Below are 27329 nucleotides of genomic sequence, written 5' to 3'. Positions count from 1 at the left end.
GGCATTACGCATAGTATCCTGCTATATTAATGGAAACTCACCAACTCGGTATGACTGGCAATAAGATGGCTGGCAGTAGGAAAAGAAACCTGTCATTATATTGATAACGTCACAGCTCAATTTTGACTGGCAATAGGGAAGTTGCCTAAGATTAAAATAAACACTCCTCAACTGTAATCTGTCTGGAAGTAGGAAAGGGAGCCTGCCATTCTAACGAAAACTTCCCAAATCGTTTGTGACTGCGCATTAGGCAATGGTGCCTGTCATTATAATGTAAACTTTCCAACTCGATTGTGAATGGTGGAAGGCAAGTGAGATTGCCGTTGTCATCGCAATTCCGTAACTCATACTTTACATTGGAGACAACGTATGAGGATCTCCCCATGCTGTTTCTAGGATAACGCTAAGAGACATGCAATTTAAAAAATTATTATTCACTGTATGTACAGTAATTTACTTCGATATCTGTATACAATGTAGCATACCGTAGCGAAGCACGGGTACATTTGCTAGTTATTTATAAAATAACTTGATGAACCGCTGCTCGCTCTGAGGTAATCTATCTTCCCTGGCAGCTGGAAAATTTCGATAAAGAAACGTCGATAACCTATACACAAGGTACACAGAAAAATGACGTGATCCAACTCGGACGAAGAATTTAATATTAGAGATGAAGCTGCACAAGTCCAATATTTAAACATCCAGTTTCATAAATAAATAAAGAACATATTGAAAGAAAAGTTTCAACTTCTGTTTGTGAGAAGCTCGTACTCGTCTTTCGTATTCTCTCTCACAGTGACGATATGGTAAATCGATTTTACTTCATTTTACTTCATTTGATTTGATTTGATTTGATTTGATTCGATTCGATTTGATTCGATTCGATTCGATTTGATTTGATTTGATTTGATTTGATTTGATTTGATTTGATTTGATTTGATTTGATTTGATTTGATTTGATTTGATTTGATTTGATTTGATTTGATTTGATTTGATTTGATTTGATTTGATTTGATTTGATTTGATTTGATTTGATTTGATTTGATTTGATTTGATTTGATTTGATTTGATTTGATTTGATTTGATTTGATTTGATTTGATTTGATTTGATTTGATTTGATTTGATTTGATTTGATTTGATTTGATTTGATTTGATTTGATTTGATTTGATTTGATTTGATTTGATTTGATTTGATTTGATTTGATTTGATTTGATTTGATTTGATTTGATTTGATTTGATTTGATTTGATTTGATTTGATTTGATTTGATTTGATTTGATTTGATTTGATTATGTGTCACCTATAGAGACAGTAATACAAGAATTATAAATTTAATAATAATAATATAGCAAAGAAATATGCAGTACATACATGTTTACACAACCTATATGGAAGAAGAGATCATGAATTAAAATGACTGTCAGATAATAGAAGAAAATACGGTATGGCCTCCAGTTACTAAGATCGTTGAACAGGAATCTAGGAAGACTTAAACTATGAAGCGCCTATAAGGTCTAGTCGGTGTAACAGTAGAATAACTTCAGAATCTAATGTGTGTGTTTGTAAAGGACGATCACGAAGACCAAATCATCCGCGGTTATAGGCCTGGATAGTTTAGAGAAGAAAGCAGAGAAAAGTTTATGACAAAAGAGACGTGGAAACATCAAATATGTATAAGATTTCTTAAAATAAAAAAAGAATAACAAAAAGCTATGATTGCAGTGGACGACAGTCCTGTTGAAGGAGTTCAAATTATACGTCCTCAGTAGAAGCTTAATTTATCGAGAAGTGTAAAACTGATGCTTTAGAAATATGAAAATAGAAAAAAAAAAAGAAAAGAAACAGTTGTGATGCAGTAAATAAAAGTATACAGTGGAGAATACAGTAAGCAAAGAATTGGAGTAATTCCATCCTAATATTGTGTATGAATTGTAAAATAAAAGCAAGAGACTGAGGCGGTGGGGCTTTAATATCATACGATAGATCTGTCATTACATTTACGGAGGCAATACGGATGTAAGGGATTGACTTTACCTACCACGGTAAATTTGTTTAGCTGATGAGATGTACTATTTAACAAAGATTGTAATAATGAAAACCATGGTGAATATTGTGAAAATTGGCCCGTCATTGTCACAAGGGCTGTGGCATGAGTGAGTGTTAATAGGCGATTTAGATTCGGAAGCTCAAAGAATGTTCTCTGTATTTTCTGACAGGAGGGGTACAGATACGAAAGCAACAGGTCAAGTTAACATTATCAACAGGTTCTGAACATCCTGAAACCTGACAAAATGGTGTCCGGACATTTGCGGTCACGGACATTTGCGGTCATCACAAAATCACGGACATTTGCGGTCATTGAGATAAACTTGTGCGCACTCACAGAAATTCCCAAGTTGTCACAGGGCATTTGCAGTCACTGCAGCAAGGGGTGGGCCTCATTAGCTTAATCTCAGGGTATCCCCGCTAACCTGCCTGAGCTCCTGCTTGTTCCTTCCAGATCAACATTTTTCTCTCGCGGGCATTATTTAGAGACTAATACCTTTAGACACAAACACAATTCCGTATAGAAACTTCCAGGTGTATTTACTGCTGTGTGCTGTAATGGGTTTGACAGTTATTAACAAGGCAAATGGTTATATGTGCAGAAAGTATAGGGAAAGTCAACATGAAATCGTCGCCTGGGTGTGTCTGAAGGAGAATAACAAGTCATGTCATGTTTTTGGTAACGTACAATTCTGTAGATGATAATTAAATATATTCTATTCTATTTCCTATCCGGCCTCTCTTGGTCAACACTTGTTCTCTTCCGACCCTTACGGTACGATGTTTGCCAAGCCCAGGCGGTCTTACATTTTCACGTCTTTCGTGGCCTTCCCGTTCTTTTTCCCTAAAAGTGAGTCGGACCTATTCGACTTTTTTCTGGTTAATTTTAAGGGAGGTTGATTGCACCGTGCAACTTTCTCACAGGAACATTAATCACCACCATCACGAAAAGGTCCCGTGGTTACCACGATATAAACAGTCGCGTAGATATACAAGCTGATATATTTGATATTTGAACTCTAATACACCACAAAGCGAATTTTTGTATACAAACATCAGAGGCTAATTCCAAAAATAAGTTTCCTGTTTATTTATCGTGGAATAATTAAAGGTAGGCTAAGGTAAAATACACTGTTTTATTCGGCACCAGTCCTTTTTTTAGAAAAAACAGAAGTTAATCCATCGTTTATTTATTTATTTATTTATTTATTTATTTATTTATTTATTTATTTATTTATTTATTTATTTATTTATTTATTTATTTATTTATTTATTTATTTATTTATTTATTTATTTCTGGTAGTCTAACGTCACGCTAACATATTTTTTGGAGAGAATGGGATGGGAAAGAATTAGAAATGACGGACTCAGTGGCTCCCACGGTTGAGGGGCTGGCCTTCTGGCTCCAACCTGGCAGTTCGATCCTGCCAACCCACGCTCCCAAGTTGTGAGCCCCTGGGCTTCATTTAGTCGCCTTTTGCGACAGGCAGGGGATACCGTGGATGTATTATTCGTCTGCGTCCCCCACCCACAGGAGGTCACAACCTCCAAACTCGAGTGCATACAATAATAACGTCATCAGTAAATTATATGTTTTAAAATGCTGATTCCCATCACACTTTATCCAGGCTTTGGACTGGCATAATGATGGTATTAAAGTCATTTTGGCGTGTTTAAAATCACTTGTAACTATGCTTCGTCAATTATTTTTGTCGGCTTTATGTAAGCGTCGTTACAATGTTGTTCCTTTGTACATACCTACTTACATTAGTGATACCTAAAGCAGAAAGAATATTACGCTAGTTTTTCTATGTAAGAAATTGCCTTTAAGCAGGACCTGATGTCGCTGGTCTCTTCATGTTTCTTAAGGATTTTTTTAATCCTGTCACCTTTCTTCACATATTTCGTCTTCCTCCTCTTACATTCACGATTGAGCTCCAGTTTCAGGTACATGCAGTTCGTCGCTTCTGCTTCCTTCTTTAAACAAACCATCAAATCGTCGAACCGAGGATGTGGATTTCCAACTAAAGAGTTGATCTTGTGATGCCATCCCTCTACAGCAGCAGTTGTTCGATGTCGCTTCTTGTAACAGCTCTACATAGTGATTGGTATCTCGCTGTTTTCAAGCCATACGTCTCCAAAATAGTCGAAGTAGCCAGTAAGTTTTCTTGTAGAACGAGCTGGAGAATGTATCACAAGCCATTCCTCACTTGCGTCATCTGGCTTCAAAAATGCCAGAGCAGCGCACATTCGGATGTGGAGACGTATATCTTCGTTCTGCTTGTAGTCGCTCGTTAGGCCAAGTTCCTGTACTTTTCTCCACAGACATTACTTCATGTGAAAAAACAGCCACTTAACTCTGCTGACGGAAATACTTCTCGTATGGCTGATATCGTAGCTGCTTCGAAGTTAATAGTGATTTTCTTATGATTCCATTGGGGAACCGCTTCCAAAATAAACGAATATAAGTTTCTTTCTTTTTGTTAGGTAGGAACGCACAGACGACTGGATAAACGTTGCTTTCATCATTCCGGCCTCAAAGGTCTGCGTGAATGGTGTATATCTGGGCGAACTGTTTGCTGCAACTCTTGAACGTGCCATCCATAAAAAATTTCGCACAATGCCTAATACCTTTTTCGGCACTAAAAATTACAATTCTTTCTCCCATGCCGTCATCAGCTAAAAGAAACGGGCTGCCGTTATCCATTCTTAACGCCTCTTCATTAAGAATTATCCGAGCATGTGTTCTTGGCTCTACTTGAAGTCTGCGTGCGTGATTAGTTGCCTACGCATTGTTCTTTCTAAAGTTTCTTGAGCTGCCATATCAGTTACTGAGTCGTAGCCCCTGTTGTGCGTATCACCCAACTCCTGCATGTAAATCTGTGATAGTGGAGTCGCTTCTTCTCTTGCTCTCTTCTTTGCCTCTTGAGCCTGTCTTTTCTCTGTGAAGGCCGCTTCTTTAGGTGGTCAACACTGATCAACGATGGTATGAAGTATTTCTTCGTCTCTTGTCCTCAGCCGTCCTTTACACTTGTTCTTCTCCTTCAGACACACACAGGTGAAGACACCAGGTTTACTCTTCCTGTACTTTATGAGGAGTGAGGTAGTTTTCCGTTGCTTTCCTCGCTGAGCCAGAAGTTGCTATTGCATATCAGTCTGTGAAGCCCACTGAAATGCATGCACCAACCGACCCTATGAGCGATATTTTCACACCATTCATAACAGGGACTGGCTGCATAAGGAATGGTATTACTAGCATCGCTCATACCTCGCTCACTTTCATATTGTCAAAGCCAAGGATGAGACTGAGACTGGTCAATGAAAGTAACAAATTTATTCTAGCCCATACCAGAAGACATAGTGCACTGTAAACACTACATCTTGCCAGCAAAGGCATAAAAACCTTTGTAATGTGCACAACGATTTACCTGATTTGTAACTGTCAGCTCCATTACAGCACACAATAGTAAATACAGTACACACACCAGGAAGTTTCGGTATAGAATGGTGTTTGCGGCTGAAGGCATCAATCTCTAGATAATGCCCGCGAGAGAAAAATGTTGATCTGCAAGGAGCGAGCAGGAGCTCAGGCGGAGATTAAGCTAATGAGGTCCACCCCCTTCTGCAGTGACCGCAAATGTCCTGCGAAAACTGGGGAATTTCTGTGAGTGGGCACAATTTTATATCAGTGACCGCAATTGTCCGGCTACCGACAAAATAACCCTCAGTGGACGACTGTCGGGAATTTCCCGACATCCTAGTTTCTTCTTCTGGACGTATGTCGGGCTATACCCGTCAGATATTTCCACAGTAAATATATACGCGTGTGAAGCTATTATGCGTGCTGCTGCTATCTATAGTTATTGTTTAGAACCTTTAAGAATGTCACAGCCTTCTAGATGTGTTAAAACTATTGTTTACGAGTTTTGCGGATAAATGAAGAACGAGCTGATGTTTACATTAGTGGGCTGTGAAAATGGCGGCGCGCAGACTAGCTAGTGCTACTTCGTCTGATACAGCTCGTTTTTAAGATGAAATTGGCAGCAGTGATGAAGAATTATCAGTTATGGACAGTGAGTTCGATGTTTCTGAGAGTGGTGATGACAATTCTAGTGAAATGGAAGTAGTTCAAAGCGAGAATGAGAGCAATAAATAGTAGTGAACCAGAAAATGGTTGGAGAGTATATCGCCCATCTGATCCGAACTTTGTAAATAAACCACACACTTTGATTTGTGGTTTCTCACCTCCCGAAGACAAGAAACCATCTACACGCGTTGAATTTTTACACTATTTTTACGGAAGAATTGATTCAACAAATTGTTGATGAGACTAACCGCTATGCAAGAGAAAAGATACAAATGAATACACCATTGAAGGAGAGGAGCATCTGGGCATTTGGACTGATGTTAATCGCAGAAATGATGGATTTTCTCGGTGTAGTACTCAATATGGGCATAAATCCTAAACCAGATATAAAGGATTACTTTGCTCAAGATTGGGTAGACAAATGTTCATTTTTCAAAGATGTCTTTTCCATAGACCGTTTTCTAACCATCTTTGGATGTTTCAAGTATGCCCTCTTAATCCTTCTGCTACTAGAACCAGGGCGACAAAATACGTAATGTAGTGAAGTATTTGGAAGGGAAATTTAAAGAGTATTATGTTCCAGTGCGTAATATTTCTATAGATGAAAGTAGGATGGGCTTCAAAGGACGCGTCATTTTCAAGTGTTACAATCCCCAGAAAACGACTAAGTGGCGACTGAGCATATTTGTAGCAGCATTTGTATGCTCATTCATTCCATACTACGGTGCTCTCACAACAAATCCACTAACACATTCGAATCACCCGTTTACAACAAGAATTGTTCTTCAGTTATGCCAACAGATACTTCAGAATATCAATGGTACTGCTGGCTTCCATATCTACACCGATAGATTCTATACCAGTTTTGATCTGGCAGTGGAACTGCTGAAATTAGGATTTCACGTTACGGGAGCATTGAATACAGACAGAAAAGGATTGCCAACTCAAATTAAATCAACCGCTTTGAAGGAGATGAAGAAGCATGATGTTGTGGCATTCAGGAAGGAGAATAACATGGTTGCTCTTTCATGGAAGGACAAATGAAGTATGGGTTGGTTGGTGATGCCCGTAACCAAAATGTCAACAAGAGATGACGACCATCAACCAGTAACGAAGAAGAACGGCTGAATGAGAAGCCTCACTTCATCTATTCAAACACCAAGAGAAATTCCAAAGATTGTGCAGTGTGCAGCAACAGGCAGGAAAAGAGCGGAAGAAGAGAAACAGTGTATTTTTGCAAGGCCTGCACAAAGAAACCTGGATTTCATCCTGAAATTTGCTTCGAAAAGTACTACACGGAGAAGAAATATAAGTAGGAAAGGGTCAAACCGTCCTTCAACTACATGTTTATTGCTTACAGTGTGTATCTAGACTGATAAATTAATTCATAATGTTGAGTCAGACTTTCTACATTCATTGTATCTTCATTGTAAATATATAGCGTTTTTTGAAGAATAAAATACGGCTAGTTCAGGACTACACAAGAAAAAAATTCGTCTGCTAAGGGATAATGTACATTACAACTGACTCTGTAGAATACAATGATGTTTATGAAGTAGTGCATTATACTATTGCATTTTTAACTGTCTTCAACCTTCAGGTATGCAGCATCACAAGTTATATATAGAAGTTTAGTGCATCGTATTATTCTTCTTCAAAATCTAAATACTAATGCTGTTTAGTGAAATGGAACGTTTTTAAGGTAAAGCTAGAAAAAATATTTTTCATGCAGATATTCTGATGGGCTCAGCTTCAGAAAGAAAGTATTTTAACCCAAGAGTAGATCAGAAAATTCAGACATACCATTCGTTCTTAAACGAAGGCAATTTACTCTCAGTATAGCCTACTCTGGCATGGACAAGAAGCAACAGGGACAAAATTTGCACAGATTTGGGATCAAGTTTTCCACTCCAACCGCGTACTTTCTACATATATGTGTCCTGTATATACCAGTGATGAATGGGTTGACTAATCGCTGGTTTACAAAGGAGCGTTGCAACGTGCTATATTTCGAATGTGAAACAAAATAACAGTAATTTTACTACACACGTTCAGTAACAGGGTGCATTTGTAAATATGCCGAAGGTTCAGAAAATTCAATTTAATTGCTCATTCATTTATGCACATGCTCTACCAAGATTTGCTTGTATGTTGTATGCACCTTGAAAGATTTATTCACTGTGAATCGCAACTACGTTTGACGAAATACATGTATAGAAGGCAGACAGCTATTTGGAAACTCTTGTGCATATCACCTGCGTGTTTTCACTGCATTTTATTGCTTGTATGTGGTTTTATTTATCGTATGTCATACATGAAAATTATTTATAATTCTACATCAAGATTACAAATGTACTGAATTGCCTGTGGTGTTATAGGAATAAGTCTCTTAATTCACCACTGTAAGATGTTTGTGGGCATTCTTGAACTATGTGTCTAACAGTCTGTTTTACAACGCCACACTCATAACATAGTGAATGTTTTTCCATCGACTTGTACAGGAGATCCCCACATACACCGTGAATGTTCCGAATTCTATTTAATTTCGACCAAATATTTCTAGGTTGAATGAACCTGGCACCTTCTAAGTTTGCAGGGCATATCTGAACTCTCTGGAGGGGCAAACGATTTCCAATCATGAGACCATCTGTCAGCCAGGTTGAATCCGTTGTGCAGACAGATGGATGTCTTCAACGTAATCGTTTCACATGTAGATCGGCATCGTCATCATAAAGAGGGAGTTGTTTGTTGGTCTGGATCATCCGATATTCTCTTATCAGAACGTCGTGTTTCCGCAAATGAGGTGGAGGGATGTGGCTGATAATAGGAAGCCATTGTGTGGGAGTTGACATAGTTGTTCCTGTAACCATGCGCATAGTGCTATTCAGTTGTACATCTACTAATCTTGCATGAGGACTATTTATCTACACCGGAACTCAATACTCAGCGACCGAATAAACTAAACCCAAAGATGAGTATAATTTTCGCAGGATATTGTTTCTTGTATTCATTCTGGTAGCAGTAGTTCGTAGATGTTCTTTGAATGACAGTGTTGCGTCCAGTGTTACACCCAAATATTTGGGATGTCTGTTGTGGGGAAGGAGGTTGTTATTAAAGTAAACTGCAAGTCCACTTGTTACCACTGTATGGTTTAGGTGGAAGCAAGCAATTTCGGTCTTAGTTGTACTGTGTTGTCTCCAATTTCGGAAGTAGTCTCCCAGAACAGAGAGATCGTTTATCAGCATCTCTTCTGTTCTCTCAAAGCATGGATCTCTAGCAACAATTTACCAACCATCAATGTATCCAAATTTCCTGGATTTGTGGAAGGTAAATCTGATATATTCAGGCTGAACAGGAGTGGGGCAAGCACTTATCCTTGAGGAAGTCTGTTGCTTAATTTACTTGGCTTGATGATTTCACTGTCAATGATGACCTGGAACCTTCTGTCATTCAACATGTTACTTACAAGACTAGCCAATGTCTTACGATGTGCCTTGAACGATCCATTAACTCTTTACTGCAACTCCGTTTGATGAAATACGTGTACATAAGGCAGGCGGCTATTTGGAAACTCCTGCGCATATCCCCTGCGAGTTTTGACTGCATTCCCGTTGCTTGAATGTGGCATGTGCCTTGAATGATCCATTAGCTCTTAATTACAACCTCATTTGATGAAATATGTGTACAGAAAGCAGATTTCTATTTGGAAACTACTGCGCCTATCATCTGCGACTTTCCACTGCATTCCGACCAGATGCTGCATAGATTGAAATATGTCTGTGTATTCGTTGTTACTGAACACATCAGCCATTGACGATATGTTGGCAACAGTTGTTGTGCTGCTTTACAATGTGTTAGAAAACTAGGCTTAATAATGCAAGGGGGCGCATTAGACGCATGGCGGTGAAGAACATGCAGCGAGCCGCCGTCCGCTTGTTATATCTTCGTATTTTGACGTGATCTGCCTGCAGGCAGTAATATACCCCTGTGAAAACCAGTTATTAGACATCCCATTCAACACCAGTGCATGCGGAACACTTGCAAGTAGAAAGTACGGCGCTGGCAGGCCACCTGGTTTAATTATAACTCTCTCAAGAATTTGCAGATCCATACACTTTAAAGTACAATTCGCATCTACGAGTACACTCAGTACGCTTTATAAGGAAATTTCAAAATACTTCTTATGATTCTATATTTTCTTTCTTTCTTAATATGTTTACCCTCCGGGGTTGGTCTTTCCCTCGGACCCAGTGAGGGACCCCACCTCTACCACCTCAAGGGCTGTGTTCTGAAGCGTGAGACTTTGGATCGAGGGTATACAGCTGGGGAGGAGGACCAGTACCTCGCCCAGGCGGCCTCACCTGCTATGTTGAACAGGGGCCTGGTAAGGGATGGGAAGATTGGAAGGGATAGACAATGAAGAGAGAATGAAGCGCCCGTCGGCTTAAGTTTGGTACCATCCCGGCATTTGAATGGAGGAGAAGTGGGAAACCACGGAAAACCACTTCGAGCATGGCTGAGGTGGGAATCGAACCCCCTCTACTCAGTTAATTTCCCGAGGCTGAGTTGACCCGGCTCCAGCCCTCATACCGCTTTTTACATTTCGTGGCAGAGCCGGCAATCGAACTCGGGCCTCCGGGAGTGGCAGCTAATCACACTAACCACTACACCACAGAGGCGGACATTTTTCTCTACAACTGATATAAGAGAAGTGTAATTTTTATCAACAATTCAAGATCCAAAATTTCGTTTCAAACTTCCAATTACGTTTTGCACACTAATTAGCACAGTGGTCGAGCTATAAGCCCCAATATCACCTCATAATTTCGTTACACTAAGGTTCGACAGTATAAATCCTGGTTTTACAGGCTTTGTTCCATTACCAGAAACAAATAATGTTGACGGTGGTAATTAGTATGGTGCAGGAACTTGGACTATAATACTGTTATGCATTAACTCATAATCTACAAGATTCCCACACTTGGTGGTCTGGAGTTTACCTGGGTTCACTGGATACGACTCTAGGGATGGCATCTCCTTGACTTCAACAGCGCGATTCTGTGCCAGCAGAATACAGACTACGGGCAGAATGGAAAGTCGCATCGTCGACATCCTGAAAGAACAAGAAATAATTATTGCATTATTTTATTATATACTCGACCTCATGGTTATCAAAGTAGTAATTTAAAGGACATAAATTTTCAGCAAAGGATTAAGTTCGACACCGTGAAGTAAATTCCACATAAATCACGGGTGTCTGCAAGTTTTAGTATTAATAGTACGGCATTAATCTGAAAACTTCAGACCTAATTTAGAAGCATAAGGTCGGAGAGCGTCCTATGATTGATAGTGGCAGTCGCTTTTACTGTGTCGTTATAAGAGAACAGGTGCGTTCATCACGAACGAGACCACATTCTCATGTATAGGGCCCGGATGTTAATGTAGTAATAGGTTAGAATGCAAACTTACTGAGGCGAGTAATAAGTAGAGTCAACCCGCATGACAGTAATGCTATGAGGTTTGCATAATTCGGCCCATTAGAACCCCTAGGATTTATGTTATCCCCACTACATTACCTTAGAGTGGGCTAGTCGACATTCCCTTCTAACAGAATTATTCAGTAACAAAATTACTTCGTAGGAAATGTCGACTAGCCCGCTCTAACGTAATGTAGTGGGGGTAACATAAATTCTAGGGGTTCTAATGGGCCGAACCCCTAATGTTTATGCAAACCTCATAGCATTACTGTCGTGCGGATAGACTACTTGTTACTCGCTTCAGTAAGTTTGCACTCTAACCTTTTACTGCATAAACATCCGGGCCCTCTTCATGTATGTATCGACTCGTTACGTTCTCTGTTGTCTATTGATATCTGTTTTTCGAAACACCCACTAGTGTAGCGGAGTTTACGACCTTCAAATCAGGTTGTACTATGCGGGCATCAAAATCACTTTCGCCTGGTTTCCAAGCCGAATTTACCGTGCCACTAATCCTCATAGATAGCGCCGAACTCTCTCTCCTAAGACGGCACCTCACCCTGCTCGAACTCATACTAGTCGATACCGCTGATCTCATTATTCATTTTATATGCGAGAGTGGATTAATCAAGCATAACTTATATACATTTCAAGTGTTCTGTTACTCGGGGAACTTAACGTTCCCTTTCTATGTGTTTGTGTCCTTTTCGTATTTCTGTTTTATTTTTAATTAATTTTCAAATTCCCTCGTATAATAAGTAATGCTATTGTAATTTTTATCTCAACTTAATTCTTCACAGAGGATGATTAGCTAGCTGCACTTCCTTTTAAAAAACCTCACACCAATGTGCACGATACATTGAATCTTCCACATAGTGAACACTGTCATCACAAGTGTTGTCCAGAAATTATTTCGAATTTAAAACTTTCCTGTTTTTTTGTTATTCACAATTTGATTTACGTCGTACCGACACAGATAGGTTTTTTGGTGACGGTGGGATAGGAAAGGACTAGCCCCCACATTATCCTCCTATTTTAATATTGAGCAGAACATACGATGAGCTCAACGCCATAGGGAATAAATTTAGTGATTAAATAGGGCCCAGATGTTTATGCAGTAATAGGTTAGAGTGCAAACTTACTGAGGCGAGTAATAAATAGAGTCTACCCGCACGACAGTAATGCTATGAGGTTTGCATAAACATTAGGGGTTGGGCCGATTAGAACCCCTAGAAATTATGTTACCCCTGATCTCATTGTTCATTTTATATGCGAGAGTGGATTAATCAAGCATGACATAAGGAAATGTCGACTAGCCCGCTCGAACGTAGTGTAGTGGGAGTGACATAAATTCTAGGGGTTCTAATTGGGCCGAACCAATAATGTTTATGCAAACCTCATAGCATTACCGTTGTGCGGGTAGACTACTTATTACTCGCTTCAGTAAGTTTGCATTCTAACCTATAACTCCATAAACATCCGGGCCCTAGTGATTAACCTTGATGTAACTGAGTTTTAATGGGTACTTATTGTCAGAAGTACCTGGTTAACAGTATTCTGGAATGGTGGAGAATTCTAATGATATTACAAATGATGCTGAAAATCCGGGATGTTCCAAACGTTCGAGTAAGTAGCTGTAGTGAGGTTCAGAGAAGTCTTCCTCAAATAACTCAGTCAAGAACCAACGGTTTCTTAGTTGGGAGATATTTCTCTAATATTTGGTCTGTTCCCTCCTTCTATGTGAGAAACACCATAGGTCTGCGTTACCTGTGCGACGTACACTACTTGTGAATAGTACCATAGTGTGTGGACCACCGTGAGTCTACATTACTTTTGATTTGTACCATGACACATAGCATGGTTCTACTTTACTAGCGATAAGTACCATTATGAGAGTCTGTTGACCTGCATTTGGACCTCATTGGAAAACAAGCACCCTAGATTCAGGATTGTGCTTTAGAAACAGTCCCTTAGTCAGTAACTCTATTGTTTGTGATAGTTTCTGGGAAAGTGGGGTATTGCGGGTCGGATCCACTGATTGTTTTAAATTCATACCCATCCATTTATTCTTCATCATGACGGTTTTTTTATTCTGGTGAGTGGATGATTTTGACCTTTTAAATTGTCATTTCATTTCATCTAATTTGGTATCATTAAGGGCGGATGACCTAGATGTTAGGCCCCTTTAAACAACAAGCATTTTCATCATCATCATCATCATCATCATCATCACCATCATCATCATCAACATCTAATCAAGAAGTTTAAGTCTAAATCTAATCAGGATTTCGCAAACTATGAATTAGTATCGTACAGTAATTTACTGTTTTAGAATTATGTGAACCTCAGGCGTCCTTGTGGTTAGGAATGCAGACACTCATCAGTGCCATTGACCTTACAGCACTCACTCAGAATTCAGACTCCTATTAACGGGTTCATTGTGTTGCTAATCACATTTTTTTGCTCTATTCGTTTGCTCGCTTTTGCTGTCGGCTCTTAATTTAGAAATATTCTTTAGCACCGGTACTGCATTCTGCATTCTCGCGGTCATCTGCAATTGCGGCCAGATCAATAAAATTGAAACTATTGAAAAGCGCAAACATTATATTGGAAATTATTCTCCCTCTGTGCAAAATTTAGTTGGACGGGAATAATTTTCAAAGAAATTACCACTTGAAATACTGTAAATAAGCCATGTATAGCACTGAATGTTACAACATAGTAGAAACTTTGCTGTTGCGTATTGTTGATTAGACTAAGGCTTAAAGCTTCGAAATGTAGAAATACAATGCAGTGATTAGACTTTATCCTAATAAAAGTTCTCAGCTTATTAACTCCTCAAAGGTTTCTAAATTAGAATAGTACCTTAGAGCTTTCTTAATATATTCAGGGACGTTGATATGGAGGATGCTTTTATGAACATTATAAAATATCAAGGCCGGCCCCGTGGTGTAGGGGTAGCGTGCCTGTCTCTTACCCGGAGGCCCCGGGTTCGATTCCCGGCCAGGTCAGGGATTTTACCTAGACCTGAGGGCTGGTTCGAGGTCCACTCAGCCTACGTGATTAGAATTGAGGAGCTATCTGACGGTAAGATAGCGACCCCGGTCTAGAAAGCCCAGAATAACGGCAGAGAGGATTCATCGTGCTGACCACACGACACCTCGTAATCTGCAGGCCTTCGGGCTGAGCAGCGGTCGCTTGGTAGGCCGAGGCCCTTCAAGGGCTGTAGTGCGATGGGGTTTAGTTTTTCATAAAATATCAAACCAATTATGCTAAAAACAGCGCTGATGCTTGTAATAATATTAAAATCAAAAAGTCGTATCAGCACACAAGTATTCAGTTCGAAACCGGTTTTCGGACAATAAGGTCCAACATAGTGATTAAAACATTTAAAAGATGGGTGTGCCGTCAAGATAAATTGGAACCCAGGTGAAATGAACATTAGAAAGGCCGGCTGGACATGTTGTTACTACTACTACTGCTAAAATGTTTTCATTCAAGTCTCTGAAGTGGACGGCGGGCCTCCTAGACGATAACGCCGTCTCTGAGGCCAAGAAGATGTGATACGGTGAAGGAGATGTTCGGAGAAGGTGTGGGTATGGCGTTCGTGAACTCTCCCGGCATTCGCCTTAGTACAGGGGAATGGAAAACAACGGAATAACATTCTCAGAACAGCTGACGGTGGGGATCAAACCCTCCCTGTCTTCCGAATACAGAGGCGTAGAGCCACGATAGAGCCGTGGCCTCCCCTCCTCTGCTCGGTTGGCCATTAGGAGTGCAGAGCTGTCGGACCACGGACCAGCCGCGACCACTTGTGGGCCGAGACGCACTCTGCATCTACCGACCCATGCTGTTTAGTTGTTACGCAGGTACTGCACCTGCGTTGGTGTTTGCCTTAATACTTGTCTTTCTGTTTACATACTACTCAACATAATTAACCCTTCTAATGTTCATTTCATGTGGACTCCATTTTATGTTGATGACACACTTATGTGGATTAGTATGTTGTAAATTTGATCACTGATGATGGACCTTAGTGTTCGGAAACCGGTTTTGAACCGAATACTTGTGTGCTGATACGACTGTTTGATTTTAATAATAATAATAATAATAATAATAATAATAATAATAATAATAATAATAATAATAATAATAATAATAATAATAATAATAATAATAATAATAATAATAATAATAATAATAATAATAATAATAATAATAATAATAATAATAATAATAATAATAAAAGGTTGCTGTTAATTTAAAAGGTTTTATACGGATGGAATGAGCCTTTACACAATCATTTCAAAGTGACAGCTAAAGTAGATTTACAGTTAGAAAGGACTAGCTGGTGTATCCGTGCTTCACTACGGAATTCTACATTTTATACAGAATTCTAGATGAAGTCCTGTTCATGCTGTGAGTAAGATTTTATTAAATTCCATAATAAAAACAATTCTTCAGTTTATCCCAGTTATTTCTGGGGTCGCTGGAATCACCTAGGCTCATTTTGGTTTTGACCGGGGGTTTAAGACCGGATGGCCGTCCTGGCATCACGTGATTTTGAGATGAAAATCTCTACCCAGAATCGACCGATATTAGAACCTCAGCCTTCCGCGTGGGAATCCAGCAACTAAGCCACTTAGCTAATCATGCCCCCGGCAACTTAAATTGAATAATAACATGCGTGTAAAAAAATTAAATTTAAGGCACATTCCCCTAGACTACTATTTTATCAAGCGTGAGTAAATTTATTTATAGCTGAGACTGTGGTGCTTTATTCCTCGACTTTACATACCGATTTTCATTAAATTCTGTTCTACCATTTTCTCGTCGCTCGGTATTAGTATGGACTTAGCAATAGAAATCGAAATTCATGAATATCTCTGTTATCATTGCCGTTACGGTAAAAAATATATAAATGATCGGAAATTTAATTTTTTATAACTTTAGTTATGTAATATTTATCGACATGACCATTTATAACACAGATCTTTGAGTACCGGAACAGAGTTTTAGACCTTCCCCTAGACTATCATTTCGTTCAGCGTGAATAAAATATTGTATAGCCTAGAGTGTAGTCCCTCATAACTCGACTTTACATACCAATTTTCATTAAATTCTCTTCAGCCATTTTCTTGTGATGCGCGAGCAGACAGACAGACAGACAGACAGACAGACAGACAGACAGACAGATAGACAGACAGACAGACAGACAGACAGACAGACAGACAGACAGACAGACAGACAGACAGACAGACAGACAGACAGACAGACAGACAGGGATGACGGAATAAATGCATTTCCTTGTTACTGTGTATACGACCGATTATAGAAATACAATTTTTTAATTCTGAGGAATGTACAGGCAAAACTCTTATTGTATATAATACAGATACGGTAAACGTTTCTCTCAAATTTGAGAATTCAGCAGCATAAGTATCGGGCAAAGAAAGGGAAGGGACAAAGTAGGTGGGAAAATTAAATTCTTCCTAGGTTTCGCAAACAGAATACCGTCAGATATTAATGAAATGGATGAAACTTTTTAACCGAATGCTCTATGGGTTACTAGTGCTGTAAATGACTGTGTTGACAGACTTTATTACGACCCTGTAATCAGCACATTCGTGTGGGGAGGACAGTACCAATGTCGATGGTGCTAAGGAATCCGACATGTTCGCCTTTTGGGGATTTCTATTTTAAAGTTTCTAGTGTCGAAATGTAAAGTGTAAAATATTATATTATCATTTATGTCACCGGGCTAAGTGGCTCAGACGTTTGAGGCGCTGACCTTCTGATCCCAACTGGCAGGTTCGATTCTGGCTCAGTCCTGTGATATTTTAAGGTGCTCAAATACGTGAGCATGGTGACGGTAGATTTACTGGCACGTAAAAGAACTTCTGCGGGACTAAATTCCGGCACCTCGTCGTCTTCGATAAACGTAAAACGTTAGTGGGACGTGAAAAGCAAAAACATTATTATCATCATTTATGTCGGGTTTAAAACTTGTATATACTTACCACCTGTTTCAAGTATTACTTACAGCGCCTGCACCAAGTACTGTAGCTTCCGCCAGAACTAGCAGGGACCGTGTGCATCGAGTTGCGCTAACTACTTAATGAAATGAGTTTTAAGTTGTTTCTCCAGACAATTAGGCGCTTTTATCAGCCGCGTCCTTTCAACGCAATTGAGAATTACATAATCGTAACAATAACTCAAAATATAGCTAGCATTTAATTGTGATTGAAATACTCGGAAATTAAAGCCTTAGTCCTTGTCCAATCAGGGATGCACAAATGAAAATGAAAATCCACAGCCTGTTTCCAGTCATTCGACCGGCACAGGAATGGGATGAATGAATCCCCATCTAGCGGCGAGGGTGTGAATTATGCCGACTGCCGAAGCCTGTCGCATTCCCCTGGGGCAAGGATTAATAAGAGACAGATGAAATGAAATAATATTGGAGAGTGTTGCTGGAATGAAAGACGACAGGGGAAAATAGGAGTACCCGGAAAAAACCTACCCCACCTCCGCTTTGTCCAGCACAAATCTCCCATGTAGAGACCGGGATTTGAACCACAGAACCCAGCGGTGAGAAGCCGGTGCGCTGCGGCCTGAGCCACGGAGGCTCGCAGGAATGCACAAATAATGAGTTAATTTACTATATTTTCTTTCCAGTCATTCTTACCTACCTCTAGGAACCATTTGTAGTCAAAAATGCTGTTGTTTATATTTCAGTCACCAGTCCACAGACTGGTTTGATGCAGCCCTCCATGCCACCCTATCATGTGCTAATCTCTTCATTTCTACGTAATTACTGCATCCTACATCTGCTCTAATCTGTTTGCTATATTCATACCTTGGTCTACCCCTACCGTTCTTACCTCCTACACTTCCCTGAAAAACCAACTGCAAAAGTCTTGGGTGTCTTAAGATATGTCCTATCATTCTACCTCTTCTTCTCGTCAAATTTATCCCCCTGTGGGTGGGGGAGGTAGAATAACACCCACGGTATACCCTGCCTGTTGTAAGAGGCGACTAAAAGGGGCCTCAGGGACTCTGACTATGAAGCGTGGAATGGCGATCACGTGGCCCTCAGCTGAGTCCTGGCATTGCTTCCACTTACTTGTGCCAGGCTCCTCACTTTCATCTATCCTATCCGACCTCCCTTGGTCAACTCTTGTTCTTTTCAGACCCCGACGGTATTACGTATGGAGGCCTAGGGAGTCTTTCATCTTCGTGCCCTTCGTGGGCCTTGCCTTCCTTCGGCCGATACCTTCATTTTTCGAAGTGTCGGATCCCTTCCATTTTTTCTCTCTGATTAGTGCTATATAGAGGATGGTTGCCTAGTTGTACATCCTCTTAAAACAATAATCACCACCACCACCACCATCTCGTCAAATTTATCCAAATCGATCTCCTCTCACCAATTCGATTCAGTGTCTCTTCATTCGTGATTCGATCTATCCATCTCACCTTCAGCATTTTTCTGTAACACCACATTTCAAAAGTTTCTACTCTCTTTCTTTTTGAGTTAGTTATCGTCCATGTTTCACTTCCATACAATGCCATGCTCCAGCATTTGTGGTTTCGAAAAGCACATATTATGGATCTGAAAAATTCTCCTCCATCTACTGGACGGATGGAACTTTGAAATATGTAAACTATAAAGAGTGTAAATCATGTGGTATAGAATTTATTTAGTGCTGCTTCTTGGATGAATGATAAGCGTAGTGGCGTTCGATTCATATGGCCTCATTTACATACAACACAGCACACCCCACTGCCAACCGGAAACAGTAAATACATCCTTCCACATAAGGTTAGTGTCAGGTAGGGCATCTAAGCGTAAAGCTGGGCCATATCCACAAACCTGCAGACAAAAGATGACGAAGGAAAAGGCGAAGAAGGAAAAAGCGAAGAAGACAGTATATTGCTGGAAACTCTACTACAACTACTACCATTACTACTACAAAGTCTGTGATTAGATTTTCTTTTTATGCTGAAAAGTACACCCACTGACAAAAAATTGTTGCACACTCTGAAGCAACTTGGTATACATATGTAAATCATTGGAATTAAAATGATCTGCACCATCCACAACGGCCAACCCTGTCCATTAGTGCCGACACGACGCTTATAGCGAAAATGTTATAAGGAATCATTCGCACACTATCCTTGTGATTCAGCTCCGCATCACCTACCGAATTCCGAAGAATGCGTTGCTTTCACTTTCATGTGGTAATGCCATTCTTAACCAAAGATATAAGGAGACACGATGGACTTCAAGCAGCAGTGTTGCGAACACCGCTATAGTTCCTCAATGACCCTGAAGTATTGCAACACTCACTCTACGTAGACAAAAGGTGCACACGTCAGTATGCTGTTGCATCACTGCTTCTATAATATCTGCAGAGCTTTTGATAGTCATTCAAAACAATGTGAGATGGCCGCTGAACATACAATATGCTACTTAGACACATTATATTGCATTACCAGAACTTGATGGAGTTTGGCAGAGGGCAATATGTGTGTCAATGTGAGCTTGATGATCATATCGTGCAACGATAATGATATTACTGACAGAAAATTATAATTTTTTGACTTTACTTCATCTTAATAATTACAATAATATAGTTGATGAGCTATATATGTTCTAAAAGATGGGTGCTGAGTCAGAATTTCCCCACGAGGTCACTGACCCCTAGTTGAGTAGTAAGGCTTTGTAGATTCTGGAATGGGGTCATTGACCTCTAGTTGAGTAGTAAGGCTATGTAGGTTCCAGACCATTGAACGCAGAATAACGTCATAACTTTGCGTACGATTGCAACCCTAATTTCACAGACTCCATTGGAGGGGCCTAATTGGTCAGGGAATGATCTGGGCGTGCTTTGTGACCCCCTAGGTGAGGTTATAACGTCATACGCATTCGTACGAGGGCAATCCTAACCTCACTGACAAACCTTGAGTCTTTTTGACAGCTAGGTGAGATTATGGCGTCATACCCTTACGTACGAGGGCAATGCTATCCTCACAGACCACATTGGAGGAGCCCAATCGGACGGGCCCCCTTAGAGGAGCTGAGTTGGAAAGGTCACGGACCAGTTTGGAAAGCTGAATCGATCGGGCGCCCATGGAGGAGCCACAAATCGGTTAGGTAATTTGATGATGAGGTTAAGACGTCATTATGACGTGTTAACCTAACCTTGCGCACGCACGCTAATCTAACCTCACACACTGGCTCCCCTTGGGGGAGTCCAGTCGGTTAGGTGACTGGTAGTTGAGGTTATGACGTGTTACCCTAACCTCGCTACGAGGAACGCCAAACTAACCTCAGACGGGTTCCTCTTGGAGGAGCCGAACTAGTGAAGTGACTAGTGGGTGTAGTTAACACGTATGGTACCCTAACCTTGGTCACGAACGGTAACCTAACCTAGCACATACAGGCTCTTTGTCGTCTCCCATTGGAAGAGTGACGAAGTTATGACGTAATAAGAGTGGGCGACTTAAAAATGCATGCTTGTCTTTACATAACCGAAAGTTCAGGCCTTTTCCTGACAGAGCTGTGACGTAAGAGCGTGACAAATGACTGTCAGATGGCGCTACAGACAAATCAGTACGCTCTCGCGGCTACTCCGTGAGTTACTGTAATCAAGAGACTCTCAGATCCCGCTAGAGACATAAACAGGGAGGCATAGCTAGTGCGCATGCACATCAGTTTAAGGCACACTCTGACGGCGAGTTTGCAAGTTAATGTAAATCGGATTACTCACGCACTCACAGGCTCTTTGCCCGTCTCCCCCTTGGTGTAGTGACGGAGCTGTGACGTAATAAGCGCGGGCGATTTAATAATGCATGCTTTACATAATCGAACGCGTAGACCTTTTCCTGACCGAGTTGTGTCGTCACAGCGTGGGTGATCCGAAATGCGGACTGTTGGCTAAGGGTGCATGACGTTATAATATAACCTGTATCCATTCGATGTCCCGTTTCTCTACGGTGTCGGGTTTGTTGTGAAATGAGTCTTCTAGGATGGATTTTTATAATAAGATGAAGTGGATGACATGATAGTAGGAAAGGGGAGGGTAAAAGCCGGTAGTGGCACGTAGCCTTCTCCTGTCGAATAGCATCGAGAGGTCTGCTCAAGGCTTTACGTCTCCAACCAACGGACAAATAACCACCAACAGGGTTATATGCCCTTACTCCATATAAGCACTGCGGAGAGGACTGGAATTTAATCAAGTCTATTTTGGGTACACAATCTAGTAATTAGAAATTGTATACCACCACCTACCTTAACCCTGCCAGGTTGAATGTCTCAGACGGTTGAGACGCTGACTTTCCGTCGCAAACTTTGCAGGTTCGATTATATTTACATAGTGCTGACTGAATACTTCAGCCTTCTGTACTTTGTAAATTCTCAGAACTAGAAATTCTTCAGCCTACATTTTCAAAAAATGAAATGGGATGATTAGGAAAACATTTGATACGTGTGAGGAGGGGAAGGGAATGCAATAAGTAGAATATTGCAAATTTAATACAATATTTACAGTGTAATTATTTATAAAATGAAACAAACTAATACCGATTATACTACAGTCTTGGTTATGCTGCCGAAAAGTTTGGTGTACTCCTTAACATCTTACTGTGAATAGGTGCTTCCAAACTTGTAATACCCCGGCAACATTCAAATTAAACAAAACATTTATTGTTTATGAAATTAAGTTTTCAAAATATATTACACTATGCATGTTATGCTTCGCAAAGAAGTTGATACAGTTCTTACTTTAACGTCATCCATGTGCTTAGGTCCTTTCTGAATCATTATCTGGTATTGTAAAGAAGGGGAAAGTTCATCCATACACTGTCTACTGTTTACAATCTTCGGATAAGATCCATCGCGATCGCATTCGATGTGATTTTCACTTCGATGCTCGAAAGGTCGTCAACAGCGTCTGCATGAAGCTACATCGACTGACATCTTACAGTGGAGAGGTACGGTTTTCCAGAAAGCTTCTACGAAATGAGCAGCGTACGTAGATAAAAATCCTGGTGGTGGACACTGAATTCGCTGGTAGGCAAAAAGGATGCACATTCACAGCTTTGTTTGTTATCAAGACGATTGTCTGTAAAGGTGTAGTATTTTTCTTCTTCCCCATCAATAGTGTACGGTGAAGTACACACTAATGATCATGATGAAGGGCTATCTTTATTTATAGTCTTGTAACAATATTCGTTAGTGGTTGATAGGTGGCATCACTCATATGAATAATAAGACTATAGGCTGTTGTGTTAGCAGGAATATTTCCAGATGTTTCGAATTCTAAATGAATATCGTCAGGAGATTCTTTTATAGATTCTTCATAGTAGGAGCAGTCTATAACTGAAACCTGTGTTTTATTTTTAAATTCTTCAGGCGAAAATAAGGGACGGTCTTCTTTCTGATAATGCAATGATTGGAATTTACAAGACATGCCATAGAGCATCCCAAATTTATTTTTCTCAAAATTAACATGTAGTTTTCATACGGATACGTATTTACATTAATATATAGTCTAATATTTCTCAATTTACAGTGATCAAATTGTGAGCTATCTTTTCCATGATTTAATTTACGATGGGTTTGAAATCCACAAATAATATACAAAGGCTTCATTGAAACGTGACTTTTGAACAGCCCAGCTGTGCTTGTTTGTAGGTGGTAACACAGGATATTCATGCAGCTCCCAACTTCGAAAACGTATACGTAATGGTGTATCATTTTCTACAATCGTGAGCAATCGAAGTTTTTCTTGATAAGATAAAGTTACATGTGGAGTCCTCCACGATATATGATGAGAGTAATTTTCGAGTCTACTGGTGATTCTGCTGCTTTAAGAGAACTGTAATCACTTCGATCACGGATCAGAATTAACTCTGGTTTTACGATGATTATAATACGTCTAAAATCATCAGCAAAGCCGAGAATATGTTTTATGGTAACATACCAGAAATAGTATCGTCCTGATTAATCCTCCAGTTGTTATTAACTTTCGGACACCATCCTGTCATCCGTAAAATATTACTTTCTTCGTCACTATAAGAAGGGTAGTAATAAATAAATAATAATATTATTTGTTTTACTTCCCACTAAACTACTTTTGGTCTTCGGAGTAAGAAGGGTAGAGCTTCATTTCAATTGTAATACCAACATTCTTCCAACTATCTATTTTCCCCTTATTTACTTCATAATGTGCTTCAGAAAAGGGAAAATCTAGTTCATGGTTGTTTAGTTGATATGATCTTGATCCACTTCCATCTGCCATATCTAAGCGTCCTTCAGTATTGAGATACCGTTCGTGTGGTACGGTGTTTATATCTTGCTGATTAATGATAGAGCGAATTTCATCACTGTTATTGAGATCAAAGGTAAAAGGTTGATAAGAATGAAACTCACTTGTACTGTATCTTCATGAGTTCCTACTGTGTTCATAACGTCTAACATTTCTTCCATTTTGATGTAGTAGCGTACAACCTAAATTTTGGAGAATCTGTTTATGGTCATCTTTTAACTCGTTGAGTCTTCGCAAACATGTAGTATGTCTCTTGAATGTACACCGTGTTTCATAGATTTTTCATACTGGTTTAAGACGAAGTTTGTAAGCTACGTACGTGTCCCGTTCTAAATGAATGAGCTGATCACGTTTATTCATAAGCCTAAGAGTGATGTTACTAATGTGTTTTGCAGACACAGGATGATTAAAAACTACTGAAGATTTCTCGCGAATAGTTTATCCACGATCCTCTGTAATAATAAAGTCGTGCAAGGACGTGTGAAGGTTGTTGAGTACTATGCAAGACTGTAATAATATTACACGTGACGTTTGCATGATGATCACCGAAGAGTTTTATAGGTTAATCAAGCCCATAACGTACGTTTAGCATGAGCTCTCTTGGTGAAATTCCAAGCAATGGTCCAATCCAAACAGGTTGTGATTTGAAGTCAATCTTGAATGAAGACTCAATAAGACATTTATGTGCGATGTTGCCCGCAGTAACTGATTACTTCTAGTTATTATTACAAAGAGTCTCGTCACTAAACTGTTCATTTAAAATAGATTCCATGCAGTCACGAATATCGTCTACTGAATAACTGCCTGACAGTAGCATTAGCACATACTCATCGTAATAAACCTTGTTCACACCATCACGCACATTATAGATTTTATTGAAGCTTTCAAACGACGTAAGTCCAAGGCTATGTGGCTGGTGACCGAGTTCGATCGGTGGATTAAAGTAGACGGTTGTTTAAGGTTTTTCTGCGCGTACAGCGAAAGTTGTTACACCGTTGGTCATCACTGATGCTCTTTTGTCTACTGTCTGGGTTTGATATAAGAACGTAAGACATCATCATCCGCACATGGATGTATTGAATTTTTGCACACGGTTTTTATTGTAAACAATGTCTGCACTGCTTCCGAAATCACCTATGAGCTCGAATGGTGGAGGTAAGTCTCCATAGCTATCGAAATACCATACTTTAGATTTACATTTTACGTAGGTAACGTAATGAGTTTCAGGTTCGTGACTACTGTCCACGTTAATTACAGCACTCTCGCGTTCAAGTGGGCATACTGGTAGTTGATCGCCCATGTACACACCGCGAAAATAAAGAACTCCTAATTGTTTAGCAAACGAAAAAACTTATTCGTGGGTCAGAGCTCGATGTGGCAGTGCATTCAGCAGATGCTAAGCCCTTTTTTGTACGGTGCTAGCTTCGCGTGTACGCCTTTGCCTCGTAATGCAATTGCCTCCATTGTCTTGTTATGACGTTCACTCTCTTTCAAATGTTGCTTCGCTTCTTCTACAGCCCTAAAAGTTTTTGCTACGGCACTAGCACCACCCAGCAAAGACCGTAAAGCAGCTAGTTCAGCAAACAGGGCAGGAAGAAATCCTCCTCGTTTTGGTACAGAAATAATTCGTGCATGTTTACAAAACATTGCTCTGCACTTTGGAGAAATTCTCGCTCTTGTTGCGCGTAGTGCCTTAGTAAGGGCTTTGCAACTTCTTTACATCCAACAGTCTTTGTATTCTTCTCCATAACGTTTGTATATCGTTGTTTCACCATTATGTACACGACTTTACTCGTCAAGTGCGATTTATGAATGACAGTTACTTGTTGTTTCCTTTGATATATATATATGGGATACTTTATTATTCAGTTATAATGAAGATTATAAAGCAGCAAGACACACTACCTTTTAGTGACATAGTACCACATATCTTACCTAGTTCTAGTACAACTACTAAAAGACATCATGGAACGTTGTTTCCTTTTACAATTCGATGTATCATAACGGGCCCATCGGGATCCGGGAAGACAAATCTTTTACTCACACTCATTACCTCTTTAAACGGCATACACTTCGAAAATATTTACGTTTCCGCAAAGTCACTCTATCAACCACTACATGTTATTCTACAAATATTGTGATGTACGATCTGGTTAAAATGGTTTGACTTATTTTCAATCTAATGCACATGAGCAAGTACTATCATCGGATGAAGTGGTTTCCCAATTCTCTTATGATCCTTGATGATGTCGCTACAGAACAGCAAAATGTTATTCGTGCAAACTTTAGTATGGAACGACATAAATATGTAGATTGCATCTATTTATGTCAAACCTATCATCGTGTGCCAAAGCAGTTGATACGCGACAACGCAATTATTATTGTGCTTTTTCGGCAAGATGAGCTCAATATGCGACATGTGTATGATGATCATGTTAACACTGATATGACATTGAATGACTTTAAACGTATGTGTGCTGCATGCTGGTCATCACATCATTACGGCTTTTTAGTTTTTCATAAAGAAAGTGATGTTCATTATGGACGGTATCGCATGGGTTTCGATCATTGTATATGCATCTGCACAGAGTTACAGACTCCAACTGATCAAAAATCACGATCATGACGACATCCAGCAAAGAGATTACAAAACATGAAATCCGTGCTCGAAAAAATATTCGACAAAAATTTAAAGAGCTTAAAGGTATTCAAGTGAACACTGATTTATTTTCGAAAACGCAACTAGGTACACCACAGAAAGAAATTTTTAATTCTACTTCATTGCCAAAATCTACTACAAGTTCTATTTCTATGCAAACATCTCATGATAGAGAGATGCAAGTACATCAAAAGCCTGAAGACGAAGAATAGAAGCAGGATAGTGATAAAGAAGAGGATGAGGAAGAAGAACTTCACCATCTAAGCGAATTACCTTTTTAATTACAGATGTTATTGCTGAAACAGCTACTACTAACACACATGATCTTTCTCTGTCTGAGGTTATAATCACACCAGAGTATCGTGCTCATTTTAAGACTTTTATTCGAAATACCTACGGATCTCTCTTTGCTGCTTATATAGAAAACTCTTTAAAGGACAAACTGACAAAAAACACGATCATGGCGACATCCAGCAAAGAGATTACAAAACGTATAATCCGTGCTCGAAAAAGTATTCGATAAAAATTTAAAGAGCTTGCTCGCTATTAAGACGACTGATTCTGAATAGGTAATGCAAATGTTAAGATTAATGCCAACAGTCTCATCGTAAATGGTGTTACCTATAAACCTACTAAACGACTCTTGGAACTTCTTCTCTCTCAAATACCTGACAGGATATAATTTCACAAGATGATCTTAAAAATATGAAGCAATATATTTTGCTAC

General features: G+C 39.7%; 1 protein-coding gene across 1 annotated transcript in view; it reads right to left on the bottom strand.

Moving 5' to 3' along the window:
• Positions 1-27329, bottom strand: part of LOC136866825 (U-scoloptoxin(16)-Sm1a) — a 79826-nt gene that overhangs the window by 28732 nt on the left and 23765 nt on the right. Inside the window, exon 2 of the mRNA XM_067143933.2 lies at positions 11135-11247. Within this exon, the coding sequence (XP_067000034.2) occupies positions 11135-11246 (112 nt within the window). The 5' untranslated portion in view covers position 11247. The remainder of the gene's footprint in view (positions 1-11134; positions 11248-27329) is intronic.

The sequence above is a fragment of the Anabrus simplex genome, chromosome 1, assembly GCF_040414725.1.
Source record: "Anabrus simplex isolate iqAnaSimp1 chromosome 1, ASM4041472v1, whole genome shotgun sequence".
Classification (NCBI taxonomy): Eukaryota; Metazoa; Arthropoda; class Insecta; order Orthoptera; family Tettigoniidae; genus Anabrus; species Anabrus simplex.
Note: the sequence above shows the minus strand (reverse complement) of the source record. Positions and strands in the feature narration are given on the sequence as shown.